Here is a 27,759-nt window from a genome sequence, read left to right on the forward strand (position 1 = left end):
TCACCTAACTACAACATGTCAAAGTAACTTTATTAAATTAAAATCCTTAAAATTTCATGCACAGTTTGGGAAAAATATATACAGTAGAGATATATTTCTTAATATAAAATTAAGATTCCTGTGAAGGGCCACTATTTTCTATTTTATTTTAAATGTTTTTAGCTTCAGTATATCTCTTTCCATAATGCTTCAGTAACAGGTTCCATAATTGGGAGGTCTGGATAACACTTGTATCAAGCAGGGGATCTTTTTCTGTAAAACATAGTAGCTGGAAACGGGATTTAAAAGACCTAGTTTTACTATATATTTATTGCATGTTTCCAGTTACAGTTCACATTTAATGCTCTATTTGTGAGGGCTGATGATCTGTAGATACATCATGGTGAGTTTAACTAAAGACCTCCTAGCTCTGGATTACCTTGTTCAGGAAATGAATAGAGCATCTTGAGCCTTATTAAATGGTTTTAGTGTATAGCCAGTAGAATGAGACTGATACATGAAAGTGCTTTAATATTCACTTTTAAAAGCAGTAAAAATGTACAGGCGCAGTGAAAGCTTTTTATGTTCATTCTCACAGACACATCACACAACATGTTGTGTGACTGTGAATTCACTGTAGCAATACCCATGGCTTCAAACGTAATTATGCCTTTTCGGTTACAACACTTCAAAACCAATGTTTAGTTGGACGCATGTGCATTCAAAAAATAACCTCTAAATAACTGAATGTAAAAACAGAGGGCCTCACGCACATTCCTAATAGGCAGGCGCAGGATCAGCCATTTGTTTACTGAGGGATACCGCTAATGTGAATGGACTCAGCAAACCACGCTTTATAATGAATCAGCATTTCTGGCCAGTGAACTAGGCCCTTATTCTGGTTCACTCGCAAAGGCAAATTCCTTCTCAAATGGATAAAACCATGTGCACTGCAGGTGGGGCAGATGTAACTTGTGCATAGAGAATTAGATTTGGGTGGGGTGTGTACTTCAAAGTGAGATCTATATTGCAGTGTAAGAATAAAGCAGCCAGTATTTTCTCTGCACAGAAACAGAATAGCCCACCCAAATCTAAATCTCTCTGCACATGACCCCCTTTGCCTTTGCGGGTGAACCAGAAAACCCCCCTAGTGTATTCATGGAAGTGTTACTTCTCATGGGAGTGTCATGAGTGTGTAATCTGACTTCCTTCAGTGAGCTTAACATGTGGACGAGTTCGCCAGAGATACGTGATGCCAGCTGAAGGTGGAACTTTTTTTGTTAAAAGCAGCAATCATTTACAATGCCTTATAAATGATTGGCATTTAAAAAAAAAAAACACCCAAGTTCGGCATCACGCACCTCCGACGACCTTGGGCTGTAGAACTTTTGCACCCTGAATCGGCTGAATGCAAGTCCCAATTCAAATGATAATGGCAGTGGATGTAAAACCGTCAGTGAGATTGGCTGACACATGCAGATTGAAAGTAAATACAGGTGGATTCTGACATTAGCATAGCAAAGTAAGAAGGATGCTGCAGCCAAACATAAACCCATAGATGCAGTCACTCAGCATCAGGCCCAGAGTATTAATCCCCACATGCTGAGTTGTAGGCTTCGGTAGATGCATCCAGTTCTACACCAAGTAGTATATTACAGATAAGTTATATCTAGTATACTTGTATACAATCAACTCATAGCAATTAAATGCATTGCTATCTTTGGTTTAAATAAAAAAAACTATAATAAAACAGATATCATTTTACAGTTTGCACACTAATTAGTAGAAATCAGTAGAAATAAAAATACACCCCAAAACAACATACTGTAAAAGAACATTATGTGAGGGGTGTGCCATAAGATACTTTACTGTTTACAAACAAAAGTGAACATTAATTTTTTTCTCAAACCACTTGATGAAGCAGCTGGGCCTGTTTGAAGTAAGTGCGTCTGTTACATGTTGGATGAAGAACTCCACTGCTGCTTCCAATGGATGATCAAGCTCCTGGGGAATCCATGTGCCAGAAAATTAACTACTTCCCCGGAATTACCAACCAATGGGGCATCCAGGTGCAGAACCCTTGCTCAGACTAAGCTTTTTGTGAAGTATCAAGTGGATGGATACCCATCAGATACCTTCCTCCTTCCTTGACTTGGCCACAGTCACTTTGGTGTCACCCTCAACCAGCGGCACCAACCAAGTAGTTCAGGGGGGACCACTTAGCATATATAAACATATATGTGATCATATATGGGTAATTATGTATTAGCAGGACGCCCACTAAGCAAATTGCTTTGTGGGCAATTCTGCGCAAGAAAATCGCATTGCATCGCATGCGTTTTTTGCGTGCAATGCGATCGCATGTGATGTGATTTTCCTATGTAATTTATTCACTGCTTTCTACACTCGAGCGGTGCGATGAGATCACATCACATGCGATCGCACCGCATGCAAAATCGCATGCGATCGCATGCGATTTTATAGGGTTCAAAGGCATTTACTTTACTATACATTTCTATGAGATGCAATGAGATTTAGGCACCCCCCACTATCCACGCCACCCCGAAGCGTGGCGAGCACAGCGAGCCCCGCGAGTGGTGACTGAACGCGTTCTCCCAACATTTTCATACCCCCACTATCCACATCGGCGTGGAGTTGACTTAACATAGTGTGGAATACTTGTAACGTAATCCGCGTCTGCTCGCCACGCTTCGGGCTCGGTGGCTCACTGCGCTCACCACACTATATAAAATCAACTCCACACCGACCTGTATAGTGGGGGTATGAAAATGTCGGGAGGACGCATTCCGCCATCGCGCGCCACGCTTTGGGGTGGTGTGCATAGTGTGTGGGGGGGGGGTGCTTAAATCTCATTGCATGTCATAGAAGTGTATAGTAAAGTAAATAGCATTGCATCCTATAAAATCGCATGCAATCGCACCGCCTGAGGGTAGAAAGCGATCGCATTGCACGCAAAAAAATGCATGCGATGCGATTTTCCTATACATAAGTACCCATATATGTAATGTACAGGTATGTGTGATCAATGGTTTCCCCAGGGATAGGCTAAGCCCCCCTTCTCTACGTAGTCAGCAGCCACCACTGCCCTCAACTACATTATATGCAATATATTATACTTCAAGGCACACAGACTTAATTGGGGATAGACTACACCTTATCGTGTCTCTTCCTACTCCTCAGCATCCTGTTTCTCTGGTTTTCATTATTCTCTACTCTGAGCCATATTCATTTGACCTCTGTCACATTGTCCCTGACAGCTTTTGCTATCTACTTAGCCTAGGTGTCACTTCTTCTGCGTGTTATTAGTGCAAAAAAATGTGACATGTGAAATGAGGTGCAGCAATACAATCCATGCTCTTTTTCTGTGCAAACAATAAATGTCAGAGATAACGTCCATTACATAATAGGCTGCCACTTTCTTTTTCAGTGTTCAATTATCCAATGCAACAAATATGCAGAATCCAGCTGTCAAATAGATGATTAAACCAGATAGCTCTTTTTATCTTCCCAGGCTGCTTTGCTTCTGAGTGTCTGAGTTCTCAGTGTGAGAGATGCAACAACCATTCTCAGTTTCAAAGTAGAGATGGCCAATCACCAGTCCCATATGAATCTTTTGGATTTATGTAGGATCATAATCTCTATATTCAATTCATAGAATAATCAGAACAATCATATTAATCTTCTTCATGGTTGATTTTATTTCACTGTTGCACAATTGGGAAGCCAGGGACTGTGCAAACGTGCAGTTAATGGAAAAAATAAAAGACTGTTCATGCGCAGTGAATGAAGAGACTTTGGGGACCAGAGAAGAAGATTCCTGCCAGCATCGCAATTTTAGTATTGATACCATTCATACAGAACATACAGCTCTGGAATGGATCCTAAAATCTTGATACATTGGGCATTAAGATTAGTAAAGACTTGATATCAATGACCATCCCTATTAAAAGTACTTTAGATTAGTGATGGGAAACTTCATCCACATCAATGTTAACATCCCATAACATTAGTCCTCCATTTGGGACTGTGACAAATAATTTTGGATAATTGCATTGAATGCTACACCTCATCTCTTATTCTGCTCCCTTGTTTTTCCTCCCCACTGCATAGCTCACTGAACCCCTACATATATCTTGATTTCTAAAATGTAAAAAAAGAATGAAGGTAATCTTCATTCTTTTTTTACATTTTAGAAATCAAGATATATGTAGGGGTTCAGTGAGCTATGCAGTGGGGAGGAAAAACAAGGGAGCAGAATAAGAGATGAGGTGTAGCATTCAATGCAATTATCCAAAATTATTTGTCACAGTCCCAAATGGAGGACTAATGTTATGGGATGTTAACATTGATGTGGATGAAGTTTCCCATCACTAATCTAAAGTACTTTTAATAGGGATGGTCATTGATATCAAGTCTTTACTAATCTTAATGCCCAATGTATCAAGATTTTAGGATCCATTCCAGAGCTGTATGTTCTGTATGAATGGTATCAATACTAAAATTGCGATGCTGGCAGGAATCTTCTTCTCTGGTCCCCAAAGTCTCTTCATTCACTGCGCATGAACAGTCTTTTATTTTTTCCATTAACTGCACGTTTGCACAGTCCCTGGCTTCCCAATTGTGCCACCCACACATCAGCCATGTAGTCCTCCCAAAATGCAGCTAACTTCCACATTCACTTTCTGGATTTTACTCAAATTTCTCACTGAGGCCCTTATTCTGAATCGTGCGGCCAGAGCCGCACACGGGGCTCCGGCCGCACAAACAAATCCCCGCCCACGATACGGATCGCCACGGCCGTCCCGTCCGTACACGGACGGCTGGCGATCCGCAAGAAAATGGTGGGGCGTACGCCTCCACCATGGTGGGAGCTGCCCCCTGCATTCGATGGTCGTCGACCATCAAAGGCAGGGCCGCACGCCCCACCAGGTCCCGCAAGCTGAGACCACACGGACAATCGTCCGTGTGATAGCTTGTATGGGGCCGGAGAACTGACATCCGGCGACGTCAGCTTTCCGCCCCCATCACTGGCGTCATACCCTCATTAGCATGCATACGCCCCACGTTTGCATGGGAACGCCCATGAAACGCGGGGCGTATGCATAGGGAAATGAGGGTATGAAGCCCCTCACGCCCCTATACGCCCCCTTTGCGGCGGACGAACTACGTCTGCGGCGAATTGGGCTGCACATGCGCAGATTGACCTCTGCGCATGTGCAGACTGAAAACATCGGCGGTACGGCCGCACGCGGGCCGTACCGCACGATGCAGAATAAGGGCCTCAAATATGCCAATCAGACCTTCCAGTAACACTAAACATAAATGCACTTCTCTTCTTCTATGATGATAGCTGATGTACTTGAGAGGTGAGGGATAATCCCTTACTTTGTATATAGGCTGCTAAATGAGCACTTGGGGAGTATCATGAATTTTACAACCTTACTTTGTAACAACCGTACTCCACCAACTCCTCAACATTGCCGTTTATAGCTCCTTGACTTTTACACAGGCTACAAAGGTTTTTCCTTGGACCTTTTCACAGATGCAGCATTATTTAAGCAAAGTTATAGGATCAACTCTATTTAAGACATAAAGGGGGAAATTTACTAAAGGACATTTGTAAAAAAAAAATAGGTGTATTTGTATCCAGAAATACACTTATTTTTTACATTTACTATCCCGAAAATACGGCAATTCGTATTCGTATTAATGTGCTATCAATACGACTATGAATTGCCGTATTTTCGGGATAGTAAATGTCAAAAATAAGTGTATTTCTGGATACAAATACACCTATTTTTTACAAATGTCCTTTAGTAAATTTCCCCCAAAGTAGCAGAACCTGATTGATAGACTGCTGTTGGCTCTGCCGGGGCTTCTGGATTCCACAGTTATACATTGGTGTTTCACCTACTGGTTATACTTACTGTTTTTATAAAACAAATTGGCCTATATTTTCTGAAGTTGGTGGATACAGCATCGGAGAAGGAGACTGAGGCACGACAATTCTTTAAAACTTGGGAATTTAATATTGATTCCTTACTTCAACTGATTAAAAGCTAAAATTTGGATATGCCTGGAGCATTTGACTTGACATGACCTACACCAAATCGTTGGTTACTCCTTCTTTCAGCTCTAATTTTGTTGTATCTGACTCCTGAAAAGTAACATTCTAGGGATATTTGGGTGGCATGAATCCTATCTTCTCATTTATTTATATTTTGTTATGGGATGGCTGATTCTGCATGGTCTGCACTCTCGGCCTGATTCATGTTTGTAAGTAAAGCAAAAAATCAAGCCCTTATTCTGGTTCACTCGCAAAGGCAAATTCCTTCTCAAATGGATAAAACCATGTTGCACTGTAGATGGGGCACCTGTAATATGTGCAGAGAGAATTAGATTTGCGTGGAATGTGTTCAAATTGAAATCTAAATTGAAGTGTAGAAATAAAACAGTCTAATATTTGTAAGCTACATGTAATGCAGACAGTATTTACCCTGCACCTAATAAATATAAATAACCAGTGGTCAAAGTGGGCCAGTATGCAATAGTATGGCATGCCGGCAATTCTTTCAGGAAGCCAGAAGTGTTTTCTTTTTATTAAAACATTGTGCAGAAGCAGTGCAGCAGCAGACAGGGAGAGTGGCTAGCCTGCTTGATGCTGCTCTGTTCTGGGGTGCCTCCTGTTCAGTCCTGCTGAAGTCCTCCTGCCGGGTGCGCACAGCTGAGCTCTAAGTACTGCCGCCACTGGAGCCCATGCTGCTGCCGCTGAAGTCCACCTGACGGACATTTAAATTCTGAATTTATCATTTACAAAATAAAAGTGTTATACTGAGCTTAATTTCAACTTATATTTCAAAGTATAATTGTATATTTGTTTACTTGAATAAATAAGTTCTTATGGAAGAAAATTATTTCCACAGATACACTTCAAAAACTGCAACATTATGAATCCCTTCAAGGGGATGTGAGCCCATCAGATCGTATTAAAAACATGAAGCAAGCAGAAATAATGCTCAAGGACCTTTCCCTCTTAAACTTTAACCTGCAACGTATACTGGTCCAGGAGGAGGCAGGATATGCAGAATACCGTAAGCTATGCCGATCACGTTCATTTCTATTACACTGAGAAAAAGGTTTTAGGACAATGCCTTACGGTAATATTAAAATATACATACAAATCAACATGGTGTAATAAATGTCATCTCGTGTCGACTTCTTTGATGACAATCTGTCCCTTACCCTCCACATTTCATATTTGGATACAGCTGGCATCGCATATATACTGTGTATATATACTGTATATATAAAATTATATCAATGCCACAACACAATGAGTATCAGCAGGTAAACTGTATCACAGTATTTCAATCCTCTGCACTAATCCTTGTCATTATACAGTAAAAGTAGAAACAATTCTTAGAAGTAGCAGCTGTACCACTAGCTGTACTCATGCCATTCTGCTAGCTCCTTTGTGAGGATGTTCATGGCATCTTTAATACTACATTAAATCTGTATATGGTTTTCTCTGGGGTGGGTCATATAGATGTTTCCTCATACATCTAGCCTCAACACAGATGCCTGCCATGATGAGCTGCAAGGTTCTGTGCAACGCTGCTAAGATGCAATAGGAGACTGTGCTGCGAGCAGAAATCTAATAAAACTAGGTCTTGATGCTGTTTTGTGCCCTAGAGCGGTGCAAAACATGTCAATGCCGATCTATTGTATGTCGACCATTTTCAGGTGTTGACTTAGGTTAACAGTGACCATTAGGTTGAACAGTGACTAAATCGACACCTGGAAATGGTCAACATACCCTAGGTCTGAATTAACAGAAGGTGGGTACAAGCTTAAGGTCGATGTGGACATGGACGACACCCACAAGGTCAACACAAGTTTTTAAAAATTTTTGGGTGTAGATAACTTGGTTTCTACTTTACTTCTCAAGTGGGCTTTGTGGGTTATTCTGATTGAGTCGGACGGCTGCGTGTGCAGATGGACAGCCGATGTTTTGTGTGTGCGCATGTGCAGAGGCGCTTCTGAACACGGCGTGAATTCCGTGCGGAAAACAATCGTGTGGAACCAATCCGAGCAGGGGGTGGAGAGGGGCGTGTAGGGATGTTTGGTCTCATTACCATATGCGTACGTATGAAAACGCTGGGCGTGCGTATGGAAATCCGGCCGTGATGCACGTGTGGCGGGCGGACAGCTGACCTAGCCGGATGTCAGCTGGCCGCCCATATCCCTGCTTTCACACAGAAAAATGTCCGAGTGGTCTGGACCACCTGGGGCTGCCTGACCGCTTGGTCCATCATTTAATGGTCGGCGACCATCGGAGGATGGGGGAGGTTCCCACAGGCCACCGAGTGGGTGTTCACATGAAACATCCACTCGCGGACCATTCGCTTGGCCTCCTACCGCATTCGGACGGCGTGAGCTATCCATACGATAGGCGGGGTTACGAACACTCATGCCCATCTGAAATACGCATTCGTCCGATTCAACCAGAATAAGGCCCTTAGAGTGAGAGTATAATAGTGTGCTGAGCGCAGCAAGGCGCAGTGCCTGAACCATGGCGAGCACAGCGTGCCATGCAAGGGGACGCAGTACACTAATACTGTGTCCATTTCAAAATATGTCGACATAGACACCAAAAACATGACAAACTGATGTCGACCTTGTGGGTGAGGACCATGTCTATGTTGAACTTAAGCTTGTATCGAACTTTTGCAATGTAGAGCTATGGTATGTTGACCATTTTCAGGTTATGCAACATGTTTATTTAAGTATATTTAATTCAACATCAGATCGTCAAAACTAAATGTTTGTGTTATTTTTTTAGGGTTAAGTTTAGATTTTGGGTAAAATATGCATGAAACTATGTTTTCATTCTGGTGTTGGCCTGCTAAATGTGAAAATTATGAACATGTCGACATTTTAACCATGTAAACATTTTGCTTGTCGACCTAATGTCCATGTTAAAATTCTAATTGTTAACATTCAGAATGTGTTGACATTCTGGCATCCACAACTGCACCCACCTTTGTATTCAGTTACAGTAAATTCAGGCTAAAATATCTGTACAGTATAAGGTGTATACACATGACTCTGTGACATGACCTTTTTATTTTTCAGTTTTAATTGAGGTCAAAGAGGACTGGTTGCAGATGTACAACAACACGCAGTCTTTGTTCCCTATTGTGATGGAGCCTCTTGCTGACTACAATAATAAACTCAGTGATATTCAAGAGGCCATAAAGGAAGCTCATGAGCACGTCATGCAAACAACAGATAAAAATATGGAAAACAGTATCAAGCTCCATATGCACAATGTAAGATTATATTTTTGCAGCAAGATAAGAAAAATCTAGGTTTTCACAGTCAGACAATTTCTTAAGAGAGTAGACCACTCTCTATGCAAGGCTAAATCAAAGGCTGTTCCACCAGTGTGACTCTCCAGAGGTGCCACCCTATAGAGCATTGGTTCCTAAATAATTCACAACTGAAATAATTAGTTCCAACTGTGCATCTGGGGATCCATGAGAGCCAAGTTTGGGAACCACTTCTAAACAGGGTGCAGTGCAGCAGCCACCACTGGAAATCATACACAGTTTCGAGGACACATCATAGTGGCAGCAGTTGGAACCCTGCCAGCCAGAGAAGGAAGATAAATTCCATTGGACATGTAGTTTATCTTTTATTACTCAGACTTTGAGCAGTAAAAGCTAAACTATTAATCCAATGAGGTATTGCGTCCTTTAAAAAGATGGACGACACTGGAGCGAGCCAGCTATTTCAGCTGCTTGGAATTACCAGAAATATGGAACATTGTGTTCTGGGACTGGGACCATGTGGTACATAGGGAGACCGGTTTGAAGAGGGAGAAGTCTCAACTGCAAGGTAGGACAACCCATTGGCAGATCAGGGGGAAAGATCGCTTCAAATTCGCAGACAGACTCTGCAATGAATTGATGCTGGCTGCTGCAGGGATAGTGCATATTAGATCAGTAAGCAGCACAACATGACACAATATTGAAATTAATCACATGTTTCATAGTTTTAGATGTAGTGCATACTGTAGTTGCACAAAGTTAGTCTGAAAAAAGGTTCTTGATCTGTTGTCACCTTTGTGTTTAGGAAACAAAGAGCACATAAGGTTTCATTTATTTGCAAATATAAAGAATGTAAAGGTCCATACACACTGGGTGACTATGCCCAGCGTGTATGGACAACGATGATCGCTATCATTGCTGGGGGGGAAAACCTCTCAGTGCATACACACTGAGCGGCATTCTCCCTGCCCGGCGCTGTCAGCGGGGAGAGGACAGCTTTGCATAGCGCAGTGCTATGCAAAGCTATCCTCAAAGCCGCTCATCTGCTGGTGATACCAGCAGATGAACGGCTTTCTCGGCGATGATGCGGGAGCACGCAGCAACATTCACCACTCATCGCTGGACCATACACACTGGGCGGCTTTGAGCTGAAAGCCGCTCAAACCTGCTGTTTTGAGTGACTTTCAGCTCAAAGTCACCCAGTGTGTATGGGCCTTAAGTAAGGTCAAGCTGCCACAGTCGAATCCTGCTCCTCCCAAGCAAAAAAAGAATTTCCATTCATTCATGATGTAGCAACCCACTGCCTCACCCCTGCATCCTGTCACCTCTGCATCTTCAAGGCATCACTCTCTCCCCATCATACAGCATTCCCTTTGATGCCATACTCCTTGTTGTTTCTAGAACTGCCTCTATGGAAAAATCTGGCGATGCCCCATAGAAGCCAATGGGCTTCTATCGCAACCCTCCGCCGCCCTGCGCCGACCCCCCGCCGCCCTGCATCGCCCCCTCCCCCCTCACCTGTGTCTGGGCAGCACAGCGCAGTGCTGCCCGGACCTGTGACCTCCTCCCTGCACTGATCCTCTTCCGGGTGCAGGGAGGAGGAGAGCCCGGCGCAGCAGCAGCAGTGCCGGGTGTGGGAGGAAGGGGAGAGCCGCCGGGACCTGCTGGGACCCGGCGACTCTCACCGCAAAGGACAGCTCATAACGCAAGAGCTGTCCTTTGCCTTAAATATCGCATATGTTACAGCATATGCGATAATTAAATATGCGATGGGCGGCGAAGGGGGGCGGAGATTCTTAGAGAATCTCCCCCTATGTGAGGCCTTGATTAGGCATTTTGCATCAACCAGATCCAGCAGCCCCGTAGTGCTGGTCCGGCACCACCTTGCCTCTAGCCTCACAAAGTAAATGCTGTGGGAGCTGTGGCAAAGCAGGAAGGGGACTGCCAGGAGAATTCTAAGGGGAGATACCCTGCAGCTTTCTTGCAAAAGGATGTCAACATACAGTAGGTAAAACAGCTTGGTAAGTGCACACCACACGCTACGGCAACGTCACCCAAGATGGAAAGGTCCAAAAGTAGGCACATATAATATCAGTTAAGTCCTGTATAATGCACTATATAATTGTTGTAGTGTGTTCTAGGTCTGTGATCTGATAAAATAAAAAAATACTTCTCCAAATTTGAGGATATTGACTGACTTCCGTTATCTTAATCAATTTTATGCTGTGACTGTCAATTTTTTTTTTTTACTTATCTAAAATATATAATAGAGAGTCAATTTGTTAGAACTATGCTAAATTCCAATATACTTTAAAAATGTTTAAAGAGGCATACACACAGGGCAATTTTTGTCTATTTTATAACAAATCTGTCTAGATCGCTTAGAAATTAAGCATAAATCACTCTGTGTGTACACGCACCCCTTAGAGATGATGAAGCACAATTTTGCCCGCCCCCATCGCCGGGAGAGATCTTTAGCACAAGTAGTCAAAATTTTACTTAGACCATTTAGCAAGTGCATACAAAACATTAGTTAGGACAGATTGCTTAGCACACATCGCTATGTGTGTATGGGCCATCTAAACACCGGGAATTTCAAGGGAAATCCACTAGCCTAATTCGCTTAGCACACATCACTAAGCACAATATGAGCTTGTTTACGCCCCTAAAGTAACTAAATTACTAAATAAAACAATCTAAATATATTTTCTGATTGTCTCACCAATATTTACTCTGACATATACATATTCTGGTTCACTCGCAAAGGCAACTTCCTTCTCAAATAGACAAAACCATTTGCACTGCAGGTGTGGCTGATGTGCAGAGAGAGCAAGATTTTGGTGAGTTTTTTTGTTTCTCTGCAGGGTAAATACTGGCTGCATTATTCTTATGGTGTGTACACACGGTCGACATGCTGCCGTGCGATGCGAGTCCCGATGCGACCTGGTGGCATCGGGACTCGCATCGCACGGCAGCATGTCGACCGTGTAAGAACATGAAGGAGAGCAGAGGACAGTACCTGTCACCAGGGTGCCGGGATGTCAGCGACACCCGGGGCCGCGGCACATCAAACAGCTTCCCCCCCGCCGTGCAGACATCAGGCCACACCCCCCGCCCTCCTTTGATGACTTCTTCTGAGTCATCAGCCTTGCAAAGCAGCCCCAGGAGAAGCCCCTCTCCCTCTGGCCGCCGGAGCTATAGTGAGTATTCAGGCACAAAGACTATATAGTGCAGATCTGCACTATATAGTCTTGCCTGCCCTCACTATGTCGCTGCCGATTTGCGCTCACTTGGGAGCGCGCATCGGCAGCGCATCGATCTCGCAAGCCCTGAAAAGTATACAATCGGTATACGATATGGCTTCCGATGTGCACTATATCGTCAACATCGGAAGCCATATCGCACCCGTGTGTACACACCTTCACACTGCAATTTAGATTTCAATTAGAGATGTGCGGACTCGGATTCCGGAGATCCGAGCCCCCACGAACGTCATCAATCCGAGCAGCGCTCGGAGCTTCCCGCCTGACTCGGATCCGTATCAGTCCAGGAGTTCCCCCATGTGTGCTGTATAATTATATGGGTGCCCTCATGTGTCCCGTATTAGTCCAGGGGTGATGCTAAGTGTTCAGTATCAGTCCAGGGGTGATGCTAAGTGTGTCGTATCAGTCCAGGGGTGCCTGCATGTGTGCGGTGTAATTCCATGGGTGCCCCCATGTGTCCCGTATGAGTCCAAATGTGCCCGCATGTGTGCCGTATAATTCCAGGGGTGAGCCAAGTCTGCCGTATAATTCATGGGGCGCTGCCAAGTGTGCTGTATTAGTCCAGGGGTGATGCTAAGTGTGCCGTATCAGTCCAGCGGTGATGCTAAGTGTTCCGTATCAGTCTAGGGGTGATCCTAAGTGTTCAGTATCAGTCCAGGGGTGATGCTAAGTGTGTCGTATCAGTCTAGTGTTTGTGCCGCACACTTGTGTGGCTTAGCATAGTTATCCAGCTACCTCATTGCAACCTTTTGGCCTAAAAATAATATTGTGAGGTGTTCAGAATAGAGTGGAAATGAGTGGAAATGAATGTTATTGAGGATAATAATAGCGTAGGAGCAAAAAAAAAAAAATTATGCGATTTTAGCAGTTTTTATGCGAGAAAAGTGGCTGGTGCACATCCCTAATTTCAATTTGAATACACCACACCCAAATGTAACTCTCTCTGCACATGTTAAATCAGGCCTACCTGCACTGCATATGGTTTTGTCCATCTGAGAATGAATATGCCTTTGCGAGTGAACCAGAATAACCGCCATAATCTTGACTAATGGTTAGTTGATGCCTTTACTGGGTTCATTTCATGTTTTTTAAAACTAAAAAAATTTAATCATTATGTACTGTAGCTATTCATTTTTGTTGCATTCTTACTGAGAGCAGCTTTTTCTCTAGGCACAGATAGAAAATGTGAAAGATACAGAAACTTCTGTCAATAATGCACTGACAGAGGGCTGGACAACACTGAATGACACCCACCGTATCATTGACAACATAAACTATGTGATCAAGGTACAGTAATATTAATGTCATACTGTTCAAAAGCTTTACAACATTGTACAAATGATGGCGTTTTTAATTTTTTTAATACTTCCTAAAGTTTTTTTATTATTTTGTTTAGGTCAGTGTTGGCTAACCTTGACACTCCAGCTGTTGAACTACACATCCCAGCATGCCCTACATCATTTTTAGCATTGCCAAATAGTAAAACTGTAGCATAGCATGCTGGGATGTGTAGTTCAACAACAGCTGGAGTGTCAAGGTTAGCAATTACTGGTATAAGGGCTTATTCAGAGTTGATCGCTGATGTGCGAGTTCACAATCTTTTCGATAGTCAAAGGACTGCACATGCATTTGGATCGTTGCATGCATGTGGAAGCCAAAATACTGTAAAAAAAATGGCAAAAATATCTGAATGCAATCCTCTCCCAATATGCGTTTTTCTGGTGTGTCAGGAAACAAGCAGGCTTGCGCAGGCATTATGAGGAAGGATGTGAGACGTCAGCACCAGCCTCGATCAACTTGTCTCTGGCATAGAGTTGTGGAAGGATCAGACTTATACCCCTTTCACATCGCAAATGCCACGCTGGATTTGGACATGGATCTGTCTCGGGAGCGACCTGTCATTTGCACTGTTGGTACTTGTGTATTATCAGGGCACCCGTTTTAATGTAATTTGCATACGATATCGCATCCGATTCGATCTGCTATGCGATTTAGCTGCTGATTTGCGTCCGATTTTCGGCCGATTTTTGGCCGATTTTCGGCCATTTCCTGCCGATTTGCATGCTATTTCATCCTTGCACACCCCCAGGGGTTCTTGTGTATTATCACGGCGCCTCCGATTTCCATCGCAGGGCATTTTACAACCACAAAATCGTGTCGCATCGCATGCCATATGATCGCATGCGATGCAATGAGACGCGATTTTACCTGATTTTTAATTGTACAGGCACCCAGACCCGTTTCTACATTGTACACCCACCCTGATGGGTAATGACAATGTTAAATGCCCCCCCCCCCATTGTTAACACCACCCCACTATCAACGCCAACCCGAAGCGTGGCGAGCGGCGGCGGTACGTGTCCTCCGACCTTTTCATACCCCCACTATCCACGTTGGCGTGGAGTTGATTTTATATAGTGTGGCGAGCGCAGCGCGCCACCGAGCCCGAAGCGTGGCGAGCGCAGCTGTAATACTTGTGAAGTAATGCACGTCCGCTCGCCACGTTTCCGGCTCGGTGGCTCGCTGCGCTCACCACACTATATAAAATCAACTCCGCGCCGACGTGGATAGTGGGGGTATGAAGAGGTCGGAGGACGCGTACCACCGCCGCTCGCCATGCTTCAGGTTGGCATTGGATTTGCGGCAGATTTTCAGCTGATTTTCGGCCGATTTCGCGGCAAGTACCGCACTGTTTGCTACTCACAGCAACCCAGCTTATTGCTGGGCTGCTGACGTCATCCGGATGGCAGGACGGCGATGTGTCAGGCGAGAGAGGAGGCAGCACTGGAGTGATGCTACTGATTCTCCATAGGAGCAGAGGCGCTGGAACGTTTTTAGGTTGGGGGGGGGCAAGATATAATCTCATTTTGGCGCCCCCTAAATTGCTATATGTTACCCCCGGGCACTATACACACTGGCAGCGGCATATATGCATGGGCATTATACACAGGGCAGCGGCATATATGCGTGGGCATTATACACAAGGCAGCGGCATTTACGCGTGGGCATTATACACAGGGCAGCGGCATATACACGTGGGCATTATACACCGGGCAGCGGCATATACATGTGGCCAGAGACACCAGGACTGACATTAATCCAGGGGTTGTCATTTACTCGTAAAAAGTGGAAAAAGTGGCAGTGTCACCCCCAAACAGATTTATGTGATTATGTCTGATTATGATAATCAGACATAATTACATAAACCTGTTTGGGTGTGAATCCAGGGGTAAATGACAACCCCTGGATGTGTCAGTCACTGTGGAAGGGAGGGTGAGAGAAGCAGCATTGGCGGGCGCACATCTTCCCTGCCACCCGCCCGGCTATATTACTGATTAATCAGCTGCCCACCCGCCCGCCAGGCTATATAACTGATTTATTAACAGCCGCCCGCCCGCCCCTATATTACTTATGTATTATCCAGTGGTGTAGCTAGGTGCCACGGTGCCCGGAGCAAGGGCATGTTTCGCGCCCCCCCCCCAATTTGTAGTAGGTGAGGCTCCTGCTCCGTGAAAAGTGGGCACGGCCCAACATTATACCACACACCGTAATGCCCATTGCACATTTTAGCAAACTTTGTAATACCAATTACACATAAAGCCACATGCCATAATGACAATTACACATAAGGCCACACATGATGCCAATTGCATACTATAGAACACACCGTAATGCCCGTCGCATACTAACACACCGCAATGCCCGTCGCATACTAACACACCGCAATGCCCATCGCACACTATTTAACAAATCGTAATGTCCATTACACATTTAACACATAAGTGCCACTTACCTACATGCTCGGTGCCAGGGGCTTCATGCTCGATGCCATGGGCTTCATGCTCGATGCCAAGGGGGACTGAAATTGCTCGTTGCCAAGGGGGACTGAAATTTGCTCGCAGGGCGGGAAGGTGTGAGTAAATGATAGTGCAGAGCAGGGAGGGTGGGAGTGATAGTGCACAGCAGGGTGGGTGGGTGAGTGAGGATAGAGTGCACAGCAGGGTGGGTGGGTGGGTGGGTGAGGATAGTGCACAGCAGGGTGGGTGAGGATAGTGCACAGCAGGGTGAGTGAGGATAGTACACAGCAGGGTAGGTGGGTGAGGATAGTGCACAGGTGGGTGAGGATAGTGCACAGCAGGGTGGGTGGGTGAGGATAGTGCATGGGTGGGTGGGTGTTGAAGGATAGTGCACAGCAGGGTGGGTGGGTGGGCGAGGATAGTGCACAGCAGGGTGGGTGGGTGGGCGAGGATAGTGCACAGCAGGGTGGGTGGGTGGGCGAGGATAGTGCAGAGATTAGTGCACCCCACCCCACCCACAGTCGGCAAAGCAGCAGCGGTGCTTTCCGCGCACCCCCTCCCCGCTGTCACCGGGGTTGCCCGCTCCCGGCTCCCTGCTGTGCACAGTGCTGCTATTCAAAAGTCACTCACATCTCCCGCTGGACCGCGCTAGCCAATAGGCGCTTGCGGTCCAGCAGGCAATCAACTGGTGGCTACTGGACCGTGAGCGCCTATTGGCTAGCGCGGTCCAGCGGGAGATGTGAGTGACTTTTAAATATACCACGTCTCCTGGGGGCAGCGGGCAGCCGGCGGGGGAGCCGCACTGACTTGGGCACCTGAGCGGGCGTGATGGCTACGCCTCTGGTATTATCATCCGCCCGCCCGCCCTCCTATATTACATACCAGGCGCCGTGGATGGCTGCTGCTGCTGCTGCTGCCGCCGGGGAGATGTGTAGAAGACGCGCCCGCCAATCACAGTGTATGTGGAGGGGATGCGCCGGCAGTGATTGGCTGGCGCGTCTTATGCACATCTCCCCGGCGGCAGCAGCAGCAGCCATCCCCGGCGCCTGGTATGAAATATAGGCGGCCGGGCGGATAATACTTCTTTAATATAGGCGGCTGTAATATAGGCGGGCGGGCCGGACATACTGGCGCCTCAGTAATTTTGGGGGGGGGCAAGCTGCCCCCTCGCCCCCCCCGTTCCGGCGCCACTGCATAGGAGTGAACAGAACCCGGGTCGTTCAACCTCGGTTACCCATTCACACTGCCCAGCAACCCGAGTCCGACCCGGGAATTAAGAGGTGTACACACGTGTCGATGCGGCAGCCGTCTATACCGATTCGATGTCGATGGCCGACGGGAGCCGGCATCGAACAGGTTTACACCCCATAACACTCCTTTTATCCGAGGTCAGATTGCTGGGTTTCTGGATATTCAATATGGCCCTTTTACACTGTAAGCGGACTCATGTCGACCCGGCAACAACTCGGGATCAACCCGGCTTATTTGTGCGGTGCGCAAAGGGTATTACTTACATTTGCACAGACTGGAAAAATCATTTAATGGTTTGTGAACTAAGTACAGATGTGCGACAGGAGAGTAGATTTGCACAGGACCAAGTTTTCTTTCTGTCTGGGCGATAGCTAATCACTTGCAGTCATATGCAACTTTGCAGATGAGCGATCAGGACTGAATCAGGCCCATATACAGTAAGCTTTATGATAACAACCCGATGTGCTAACAGTATTTAAATATTAAGAAAAATGTCCATTCTCACATTTTCATGAACAATAAACTACAATACAATATAATGAACAAATATTTTACGTTGGGAAGTACTTACATGTTTTCAATGTATCAGGCAGTATTTTTAGTTTAGTACAGATTTTGATACACTCGGGTATATCTACTAATATGGGAGTTCTGTTGAAGATGGGATGTTGCCTATAGCAACCAATCAGATTGTATTTGATGCAATCTGATTGGTTGCTATGGGCAACATCCCATCTTTAATAGAACTCCCAACTTAGTAAATGAACCTCTCAGAATATAGTCAGAAAAAAATAGATTTATGAAAACCCATGGAAAAGGCATTTTACAGTAATTTATAATGTAGCTGTCACATAACAATAGGCAGCACATAACTACCTACCTAAAAAAAGATTTTTCGTTTCTAGATTTGGTGTAACATTAGCATTAAAATGATCTAATTTATCATATTCTGTTTTACACAGACCTTGTCTGGCCATCACGCTGAAATAGATGGCGCTAATAATACTCTACAAGAGAAAATAGCTAATTTATCCCGCGATGTTGAAGATATAGTCCAGCAGGCCCAGATCCATGCACTTAAGCTTCATAGAGAAGCCGATGGGCTGACCAGGTAAAGTGGTTTATAAAAGACGACACACATCTATCTAGGGCCTGATTCTGGTTGGTTTGCAAAAGCAAATTCCTTCTTTAATGGACAAAACTATGTGCACTGCAGGTGGGGCAGATGTAACATGTGCAGAGAGAATTAGATTTGGGTGGGGTGTGTTCAAACTGAAATCTAAATTGCAGTATAAAAATAATGCAGCCAGTATTTACCCTGCACAGAAACAAATTAACTCCCCCAAATGTAACTCTCTCTGCACATGGTACATCAGCCCCACACCCACCTGCAGTGCACATGGTTTTGTACATTAAAGAAGGACTTTGCTTTTGCAAACCAACCAGAATCAGGCCAATAATGTCAAACACATGCGATTTGGCCACTTTTCACCTGATTTCTTGGCCTGATTCATCGGAATCAGATGAAAAGTGGCCAAATCACAGTGGTTTGTTTTTTTCATGTTCTATTTTCAGCATAGTTCTTGCCCACAGACATAAAAGTACATGATCTTTATTGAACCAGGCAATACATTTGTCATTTCTGATACATTGCTACAAATATGAGATACATTATCATGAAAAATGTATACACTTGCAAGTTATTTTCATTTATTATATGAGTTACTGTATACTGATTTATACCCTCCCAACCCCACCCTTACTAGATATATACCCCTTTCCCACTGCAGGCTTTACACGTGTAAATGCCGTTTTTTTAGCCTTTTTAAACGGCTAGAGCTGCAGTGGGAAAGCTCCAGGTTGCTTTACACGGGTAACAAATACCGGTTTTTGTTACCCGTGTAAAAAGCAGTGTTTTTAACGTGTAATAGCCGTTTTTTCGGCAGTGGGAAAGGGGTAGCCCTTTACCCGTTAAAAAAAAAAACGGCATGGGGTCCCCCCCCACTGCCGAAACCAGCACCAGGCTGAAGGAGCCGGGGCTGGTAATAAAAAATCAGGAAACCCGACAAATAGGGGTTCCCTGATTTTTTACAACCAGCCCCAGGCTCCAGGTCCGGGGCTGGTTCCCAAAATACGGGGGACAAAATGACTAGGGGTCCCCCGTATTTTAAGAACCAGCCCCAGGCACAACCAGCCAGCAGGGTAATGCCACAGCCGGGGGACACTTATGATATAAGTTCCCGCGGCCAAAGCATTAACCCTACCGACCAGTCAGCCTGGCCAGGGGCCCTGGGGGAGTGGGGACCCCCCCAATAAAGGGGTCCCCCCCCTCCAGGACTTACCTGACCAGGCTGAAGCCTGGTGCTGTCCCCGGTGACCCTGGAGCGGTGGTCACCGGGCTGATGGTATTGTGTAAAAAATAGAATAAAATTGTCTTTTACTGGTGAACTATGAGTCCCAGCAAGCCTCCCCCGCAAGCTGGGACTTGGAGAACCATAAGTCCCAGCCTGCGGGGCATTAAAGGGCCCGTTGGGTCTTGTAGTTCCACAGTAAAAGAAAGAGTTAAATAAACACACTGACACACGTGAAAAATAAAAGTTTAATACATACATAACACATACATACTGATACTTACCTATCTTGAGCCCGTAGGTAGCCCTGGTCCTGATGTCCTGGTCCGTGTCGGCGTCTGTATCCAGTCGGCATCCCTGTCGGCGACGGCGTCGGCGGTCCGGAGTCCGAAGAAATCCATTTGGGAAGCTGTGGAAGGAAATCCTACTCACCTGTCCCAGCGCGACGTAGTCCAGGTAAGGTCTTTGCAAAAAAAACAAACCGACACCCGAACCAAGCGGACTGACGGAGACGCACGGTGTGTTTGTTTACATCGTGCGGCTCCGCCGCCCGAATGCCGCTATTGGCCGCCTTGCGGCCTAGCGGCTCCTGATTGGCCGCTAGGCCGCAAGGCGGCCAATAGCGGCATTCGGGGGCGGAGCCGCACGATGTAAACACCGTGCGGCTCTCAGCTGTGTCCGCTTGGTTCGGGTGTCGGTTTGTTTTTTTTGCAAAGACCTTACCTGGACTACGTCGCGCTGGGACAGGTGAGTAGGATTTCCTTCCACAGCTTCCCAAATGGATTTCTTCGGACTCCGGACCGCCGACGCCGTCGCCGACAGGGATGCCGACTGGATACAGACGCCGACACGGACCAGGACATCAGGACCAGGGCTACCTACGGGCTCAAGATAGGTAAGTATCAGTATGTATGTGTTATGTATGTATTAAACTTTTACTTTTATTTTTCACGTGTGTCAGTGTGTTTATTTAACTCTTTCTTTTACTGTGGAACTACAAGACCCAGCGGGCCCTTTAATGCCCCGCAGGCTGGGACTTGTGGTTCTCCAAGTCCCAGCTTGCGGGGGAGGCTTGCTGGGACTCATAGTTCACCAGTAAAAGACAATGGTTTTTATTCTATTTTTTACACAATACCATCAGCCCGGTGACCACCGCTCCAGGGTCACCGGGGACAGCACCAGGCTTCAGCCTGGTCAGGTAAGTCCTGGAGGGGGGGGACCCCTTTATTGGGGGTTCCCCACTCCCCCAGGGCCCCTGGCCAGGCTGACTGGTCGGTAGGGTTAATGCTTTGGCCGCGGGAACTTATATCATAAGTGTCCCCCGGCTGTGGCATTACCCTGCTGGCTGGTTGTGCCTGGGGCTGGTTCTTAAAATACGGGGGACCCCTAGTCATTTTGTCCCCCGTATTTTGGGAACCAGCCCCGGACCTGGAGCCTGGGGCTGGTTGTAAAAAATCAGGGAACCCCTATTTGTCGGGTTTCCTGATTTTTTATTACCAGCCCCGGCTCTTTCAGCCTGGTGCTGGTTACGGCAGTGGGGGGGACCCCACGCCCGTTTTTTTTTTTAAATTCTCCCCCCCCCCCCCTATCTTTACACTGCTTAAACGGGTTTTTAAACGGGTAAGTGTGAATGTGACAAAAACAGCTTTTAAACGGTAATTTACCGTTTAAAAGCTGCAGTGGGAAAGAGTCTTTATGGCTCTTACCCGTTTAAAGACCCGTTTAAAAAAAACGGGTCTTTACCCGTGTAGGCAGTGGGAAAGCAGCAATAGATTCCTTTTAGAAGGAGTGCATTTGCCTTATATTGATGAAAGTTGTTTTGTCAATTATTTGCAAGTTAGTGCACAGCTTATTATCATTATTTTATGCTTTGTGTGTCTTACTTTTTGGGTGTCATTATTAAGATAAAAGTGAAGTTTATGTGCTGGCTGCCTTACCCATGGATCATTAGGAGCTGCATCACAGGACACAGGCTTACAGTGCTTAACCCGTGTTACATCAACAAGCTAATACCCACACCTGTGAAACTAGCCAATAGCAGTCAGGGGAAAGTTTATTGAAGATTGACAGGTGAGCGCTGTAAGCCTGTGTCAGATGGAGCGCTCCCGGTTCTTGCCTTGTGATCGCCAGCGCAGGGGTGCTCCATCTGACTGGGATGCGCGTGCGGGTCCCTGCCCATCTCCACTTCAGGGAGACAGGCAGGGATAGGGGGCCGGCTCCATCTGTACCACCATGGCTGCTGATCCCGGGGTTTGGGAGTCAGTGCTAGGGTGACCAACTCATCACTTTAATCCGGGACACATATTAATTACACAGATTCTGTGGCTGGCTTTCACCTGGTTTTAAACTGCCACACCTCAAGACTCCATTTCACCTGGTTTTAAATTGCCACAGAACCTGTGTAATCAATATGTGTTCCGGATTAAAGGGATGAGTTGGTCACCCTAATCAGTGCATATATTAAATACAACTTTAAATGTATGCTGATATGTGCTGGCAAGCTCATGGTCAGACTTTGGTCAGCACTGCAGCCCACAGGAAAGCAGCTACCACTAATTTACACATTTAAAAAGAAACACATCTGAAACTGACAGCAGACTTCAAAGAGCTTCTCTACACAACTGTACATAATTCTCGCACATAATATTTCCATAACTGCAGTGATTTGAAGAATCCGGACACAAATGGACTGGTACAAAAAGCATTTGACGCATCCAACGTCTATGAGAAAATTGTAACCTTGGTTGAAGATGCTAATGAGACATCTGTTTTAACTTTGAACACTGCTGAAAGAGCTAATGATGTAAGTTACAATGGTTTTCTGTGTTTATTGAATCCCTAATTCTATCAGCACCTGTTCCTAAACATCCCTTGGCTGTGAGCTTGCAGTTCTTTGGTGTTATTGCCAGATCATTTATCCAATTTGCTCTGTTGTAAGATTTTAATGAATGAATGCAAATCTTCAATTTAAGCCCATATCGGCCGGATTTTTTGTGTGTACAAGGCGATAAATCGCAAGGAGCGCGCTCCCGTAACCAGCCCTTAATGGTCACTTGCAGTTTGATTTTTCAGTGTTGACTTGTCAGTCAAAATTGAAAAGTCTCTGGGGAAATGGTACACTGTGCGTTATGGTCGCTGATCGCTGACCAATAATAAGCCAGAATTGCTTAGCGACCATATTGCGCCGCGTGTACACAAGACGTTCATTATATTTCTTTAGAAGGAAAACGATGTTCTATTTTATTTAATGTGAGTCTACTGTATTTTACCATGTGACATGTAAAAGAAAATATTTGAATATAAACAGTTTATATTATAGCTCAGTGATAGATTATTTTAAACTGGTTTTGATATTAAAACAATGGAGTAATGGAGGCTATATTAAGTTTTTTTTACAGAGAGTACAGTTAAGGAGCCCATATACTTGTCCAATTTGGGACGATTTTGTCAGATCAGACGGATACAGCCAAGAAATCGGCCCAAATCGTATGTGTTTGACACCTCATCCGACTTGATGCGTGGTCCCGTGCTCATCGGGTTGGACCCTACAGATTGAAGCTGCTGCAGGTTCAATCTGTCAGATCTGAACCATCAGTGGAATATCGCTGGTGCTTTTTAGCACCCACAATGTGTTGGTCCGATCTGTAGGTGTGAGACAGCAGTGAAGCACCGCTGTCACACACCTATGTGCAGCAGTAGGGTCCGGGCAGCAGGGTCCCTGTGACACTGGGCAGTAAGTCAGCCGCGTCTGTGCGGTGGCTGAAAACTAAGTAGTGCTATTTGCTCTGCTGTCACACACCTATGTGCAGCAGTGGGGTCTGGGCAGCGATATCCGTGCGGGGCGGGCAGCGGGGTCCACTGCGGCACTAGGCAGTAAGTCAGCAGGGTCTGTGCGGTGGCTGAGAACTACTGTAAGTAGTGCAATTTGCCGGGCAGTGGCGTGAGAAGTGCTGCTGAATTTGAAAAGACTGGCTGGACGCTGATTGGCTGAGATTCAGCTAATCAGTGTATATCCTGTCTTTTCAAATGTTTTCAAATGCAGCAGCGCTTTCCACGCCACCACCCGGCAAATAGCGCTACTTAGTTCCCAGCCACCACATTGACCCCGCTGGCTTACTGCCCAGCGCCGCAGGGACCCCTCTGCCCACCCCACAATGCACGGATCCCCCTTGTGTACTATAAATGTAACATTTACATTACTACTACAACTGTCAACCCTGGATTTAATTAGTCACATATCCACATAGTCACATAACTTTTTATCCTCGTTTTACCCTTGTGCATTTACTGTATTAGTTTTCCCTGGCGTAAAACTAGCATGTACTGTATGCTACATTTGTATAATAGCAAATTGCAAACATTTATGGGCATCTTTTGTGCCTGTATTTTCTCACACACATTGCTTACAACTGTACAGCAGTACCACTGTAATAAAGATAATGTTTAGAATCATTTTAAAATGTACATGGTTATAAACTTTGTTTCATTACTTAATAAGCATTGTTTTTCCAGGCTGTAGATGGTATTGATAACCAGATAAGTTATCAGAAAGTTGAGAGTGACCGACTCTTATCTGAAGCTAAAGACCTGCGGGAGTCCTTAGATATTAGTAAGTGTAAACACTAAATTACTGCAATGGTCCTGCACAGTCTAAAAATAAGTGCCATGATAATCTTATTAAAATGATAATTTATTTATTATTATTTATTAACAGTTTCTTATATAGCGCAGCCGCTTAACAGAGTATACAAACAGAAAAGAAAAATAAGTCCCAAGGCGCAAACGCCTTTCTTCAGCCGGATCCACAAATACAGGGTCACCACTCAACCCCTTATTCGGAAAGCTTGTTTGGAGAATTGGACCAGGGGCGATGAAAGGTCTGTGTACACAATTATCCAGTGTTCCTCAAGAAGACGGGATATGTAAAATAAATGAATAAAAGAAGAGTGTGTGAGAACAACTTCTATTCAACCCACAGGGTGTAAATGAGAGTCTGGGGTTGGGTCACTAGAGCGTACCCTCACTCACACTAGAACAAAGAGGATGGTGCACATAAAGGTTTCTTTATATGGGTTCACCACGGGTGTATTTCCAAGCGAATAAAACTGCGTACCGTACTCACAAGTAAGTATACCACTATAAGCACATCTGGGTATCTTTATGGAAGGGGACTCCTGTCATGGAGGACAATGGCTCCCATGTACGAATACAAGCAAACAAAGGAAAACACTTTCAGTGTCTATACATTTATTCAAGCAAGAGAATACACAAAACTGGGATCTGCAAAGATGTTAAAAGAGGTCCGGTACCTTGTGGCTGGGGTATTGGCCTTATACCCCAGACCGTCAGCAAGCAGTATCCCAGTACAAAGAACAGCAAGTGTGCTCCTCTCCTGTCTTCTTGAGGAACACCGGATAATTGTGTACACAGACCTTTCATCGCCCCTGGTCCAATTCTTCAAACAAGCTTTACAGTCCCTGCCCCAGTGGAGCTTACAGCCTATATTCCCTACCACATGTACACGCATACACAGACATTCTAGGGTTAATTTTGTTGGAAGCCAATTGACCTACCAGTATATTTTTGGATTGTGGGAGGAAACCGGAGTACCCAGAGTAAACCCACGCAAACACAGGGAGAATATACAATCTCCGCACAGTTAGGGCCATGGTGGGTATTGAACCCATGACCTCAGTGCTGTGAGGCAGTAATGCTAACCATTACACCGTCCGTGATACCCCATAATGAAATTATGATCAAGTTATTATTGACCTAGCCCCTAAAAGTGTAGGTGTACACTTGAGGCGATTCTTTTAAAGGATTTTGACTATATCGTCAAAACACTTAGTAGGTTTGCCTGAATCGCCCCGTGTGTTCACAGTGGTTGATTGCAATGTACGGCCCCTGCAGGCTAGAATATTTTCACTACACTTTGTATTTGGACTGCTGGTCCCGGGGCTGGCAGGATGAAGTCTCTCCGACGGATGAAGTACATCTTGATGCACACAGTGCTCAGATGAAATCACTGTGGCTGAGTCCTGTGTGTACACGGCTTAACTGTGGAAGATGACAAATCACTATAGTTCCTTATGTGGTCAATACATTATTTTTTTTACTGCAACAGAGTGCAGCTGACCACTGTTTCTCTATTTTGGCTACCAACATGAGCAGTAGCAGCAGACTAGCAGCAGCCACTTTGTAGACATAAAGGTCTATTGCCGCCCATACACGCTGCAATTCCCGGCAGTGCGATGTGTGCTTTGAGGTGCGCGTTTCCTTGGCACCTCATCGCACAGTACAAAAAGTATGTGCTGCACATACTTTTTGTACTTGCTTTTCATCACATCGCATCGCATTGCATGTACTAGGCATGCACAAGGCATGCAATGCGATGTGACGGATGCTATTTAAGTCCGGAACGCACGTCGGGATCGCAGCTTTAGTACTAAGCAGCTTTAGTACTAAGGAGAGAGATAAAATGTACAGAGATAAAGTACCTAGACAATCAGCTCCTAACTGTCATGCTGTGTTTGATAATTAACAGTTGGGAGCTGGTCGGTTGGTACATCTCCGCCCACGTTATCTATCCCCAAGGCTTAGTATTAGATATTAGAAGGAATAATAAGTGATAAGTAAGGCTCAGCACGGGTTCGTCAAAAATAGATCATGCCAGAATAATTTAATTAGCTTCTATGAGGAAGTAAGAAGGGGGCTGGACTTAGGGAAATCTGTTGATGTAATACTGCTTGATTTCACTAAAGCTTTGACACGGTGCCTCATAAAATGTTATTAATGAAACTGGGTAATTTAGGGTTAGGAGATAAAGGGCCTGATTCAGATCCATTCGGTACTGCGTGCATTCGCACGCAGTACCGATATTGTGCGTCTGCACATGCGCAGGTGGGTATCTGCACATGTGCAGGCGTATGGTGCATGCACCCACAGCGACCTTTTGGGTCGCCGGGTGCATGCACCCATGCCGGCGTCGGGGGGGGCGGAGATGGGCGGGGGGGGCGCCGGCCTGCCCCATTACCATATGGGAACGCCCAGCGTTCCATGGGCGTTCCCATGAGAACGCTGGGCGTTCTCATGGTAATGAGGCAGTGACACGGGTGTGGGGGGCGGGTAGCTGACATCACCGGATGTCAGCTGCCCGGCCATATCCACGCCACCGTGCACGCATATATACACAACTGAAAAGTCACTTATATATGCGTGCACGCTAAACATCATTCGATGGTCGGTGACCATCGAAAGATGTGGGCGGTTACCAGAGCCATGCGAATGGATGTTTATGCAAAACATCCATTCGCAGCTGTTCGGGCGAAGCCGCACTTTGAGGGGGCGGCAGGTGGGCGGTCGTTCGCCGGGCGGGGTTTGGTGGACTCGCAAGGCTGCGAATTCGCAGCCTTGCGAATCAACCTGAATAACCCCCAAAATTTGTAATTGGATTAAAAACTGGTTGCACAATCGGGGAGAGAGAGTAGTGGTAAATGGCATACATTCCAGCTGGGGTAAGGTTCAAAGTGGAGTCCCCCAAGGTTCAATATTGGGACCTTATATATTCATTAATGATATTGGAAGTGACATAGGAGTAAAACTGCAATATTTGTGGATGACACAAAGTTCAGTAAGGAAATTAACTCAGGAGAGGATGTGGAAACAATACAAAGTGACTTAATTAAACTGGAAAGGTGGTAAATGCAGTTTAATGTTGAAAATTGTAAAGTAATTCATTATGGGAACAAAAATGAACAAGCTACAT

At 45.4% G+C, this 27,759-nt stretch overlaps 1 protein-coding gene across 2 annotated transcripts in view; it reads left to right on the forward strand.

Annotated features, from left to right (window-relative positions):
- LAMA4 (laminin subunit alpha 4) overlaps nt 1-27,759 on the forward strand; it is a 150,233-nt gene that overhangs the window by 78,740 nt on the left and 43,734 nt on the right. For both annotated transcript variants that reach the window (XM_083176871.1, XM_083176872.1), the window contains exons 12-17: nt 6,924-7,091; nt 9,136-9,332; nt 13,766-13,882; nt 18,606-18,754; nt 22,656-22,797; nt 24,507-24,603. In XM_083176871.1, coding sequence (XP_083032997.1) covers nt 6,924-7,091; nt 9,136-9,332; nt 13,766-13,882; nt 18,606-18,754; nt 22,656-22,797; nt 24,507-24,603 — 870 coding nt within the window. The remainder of the gene's footprint in view (nt 1-6,923; nt 7,092-9,135; nt 9,333-13,765; nt 13,883-18,605; nt 18,755-22,655; nt 22,798-24,506; nt 24,604-27,759) is intronic.

This window comes from Crinia signifera, chromosome 3 (genome assembly GCF_055691185.1).
Source record: "Crinia signifera chromosome 3, ASM5569118v1, whole genome shotgun sequence".
NCBI lineage: Eukaryota > Metazoa > Chordata > Amphibia > Anura > Myobatrachidae > Crinia > Crinia signifera.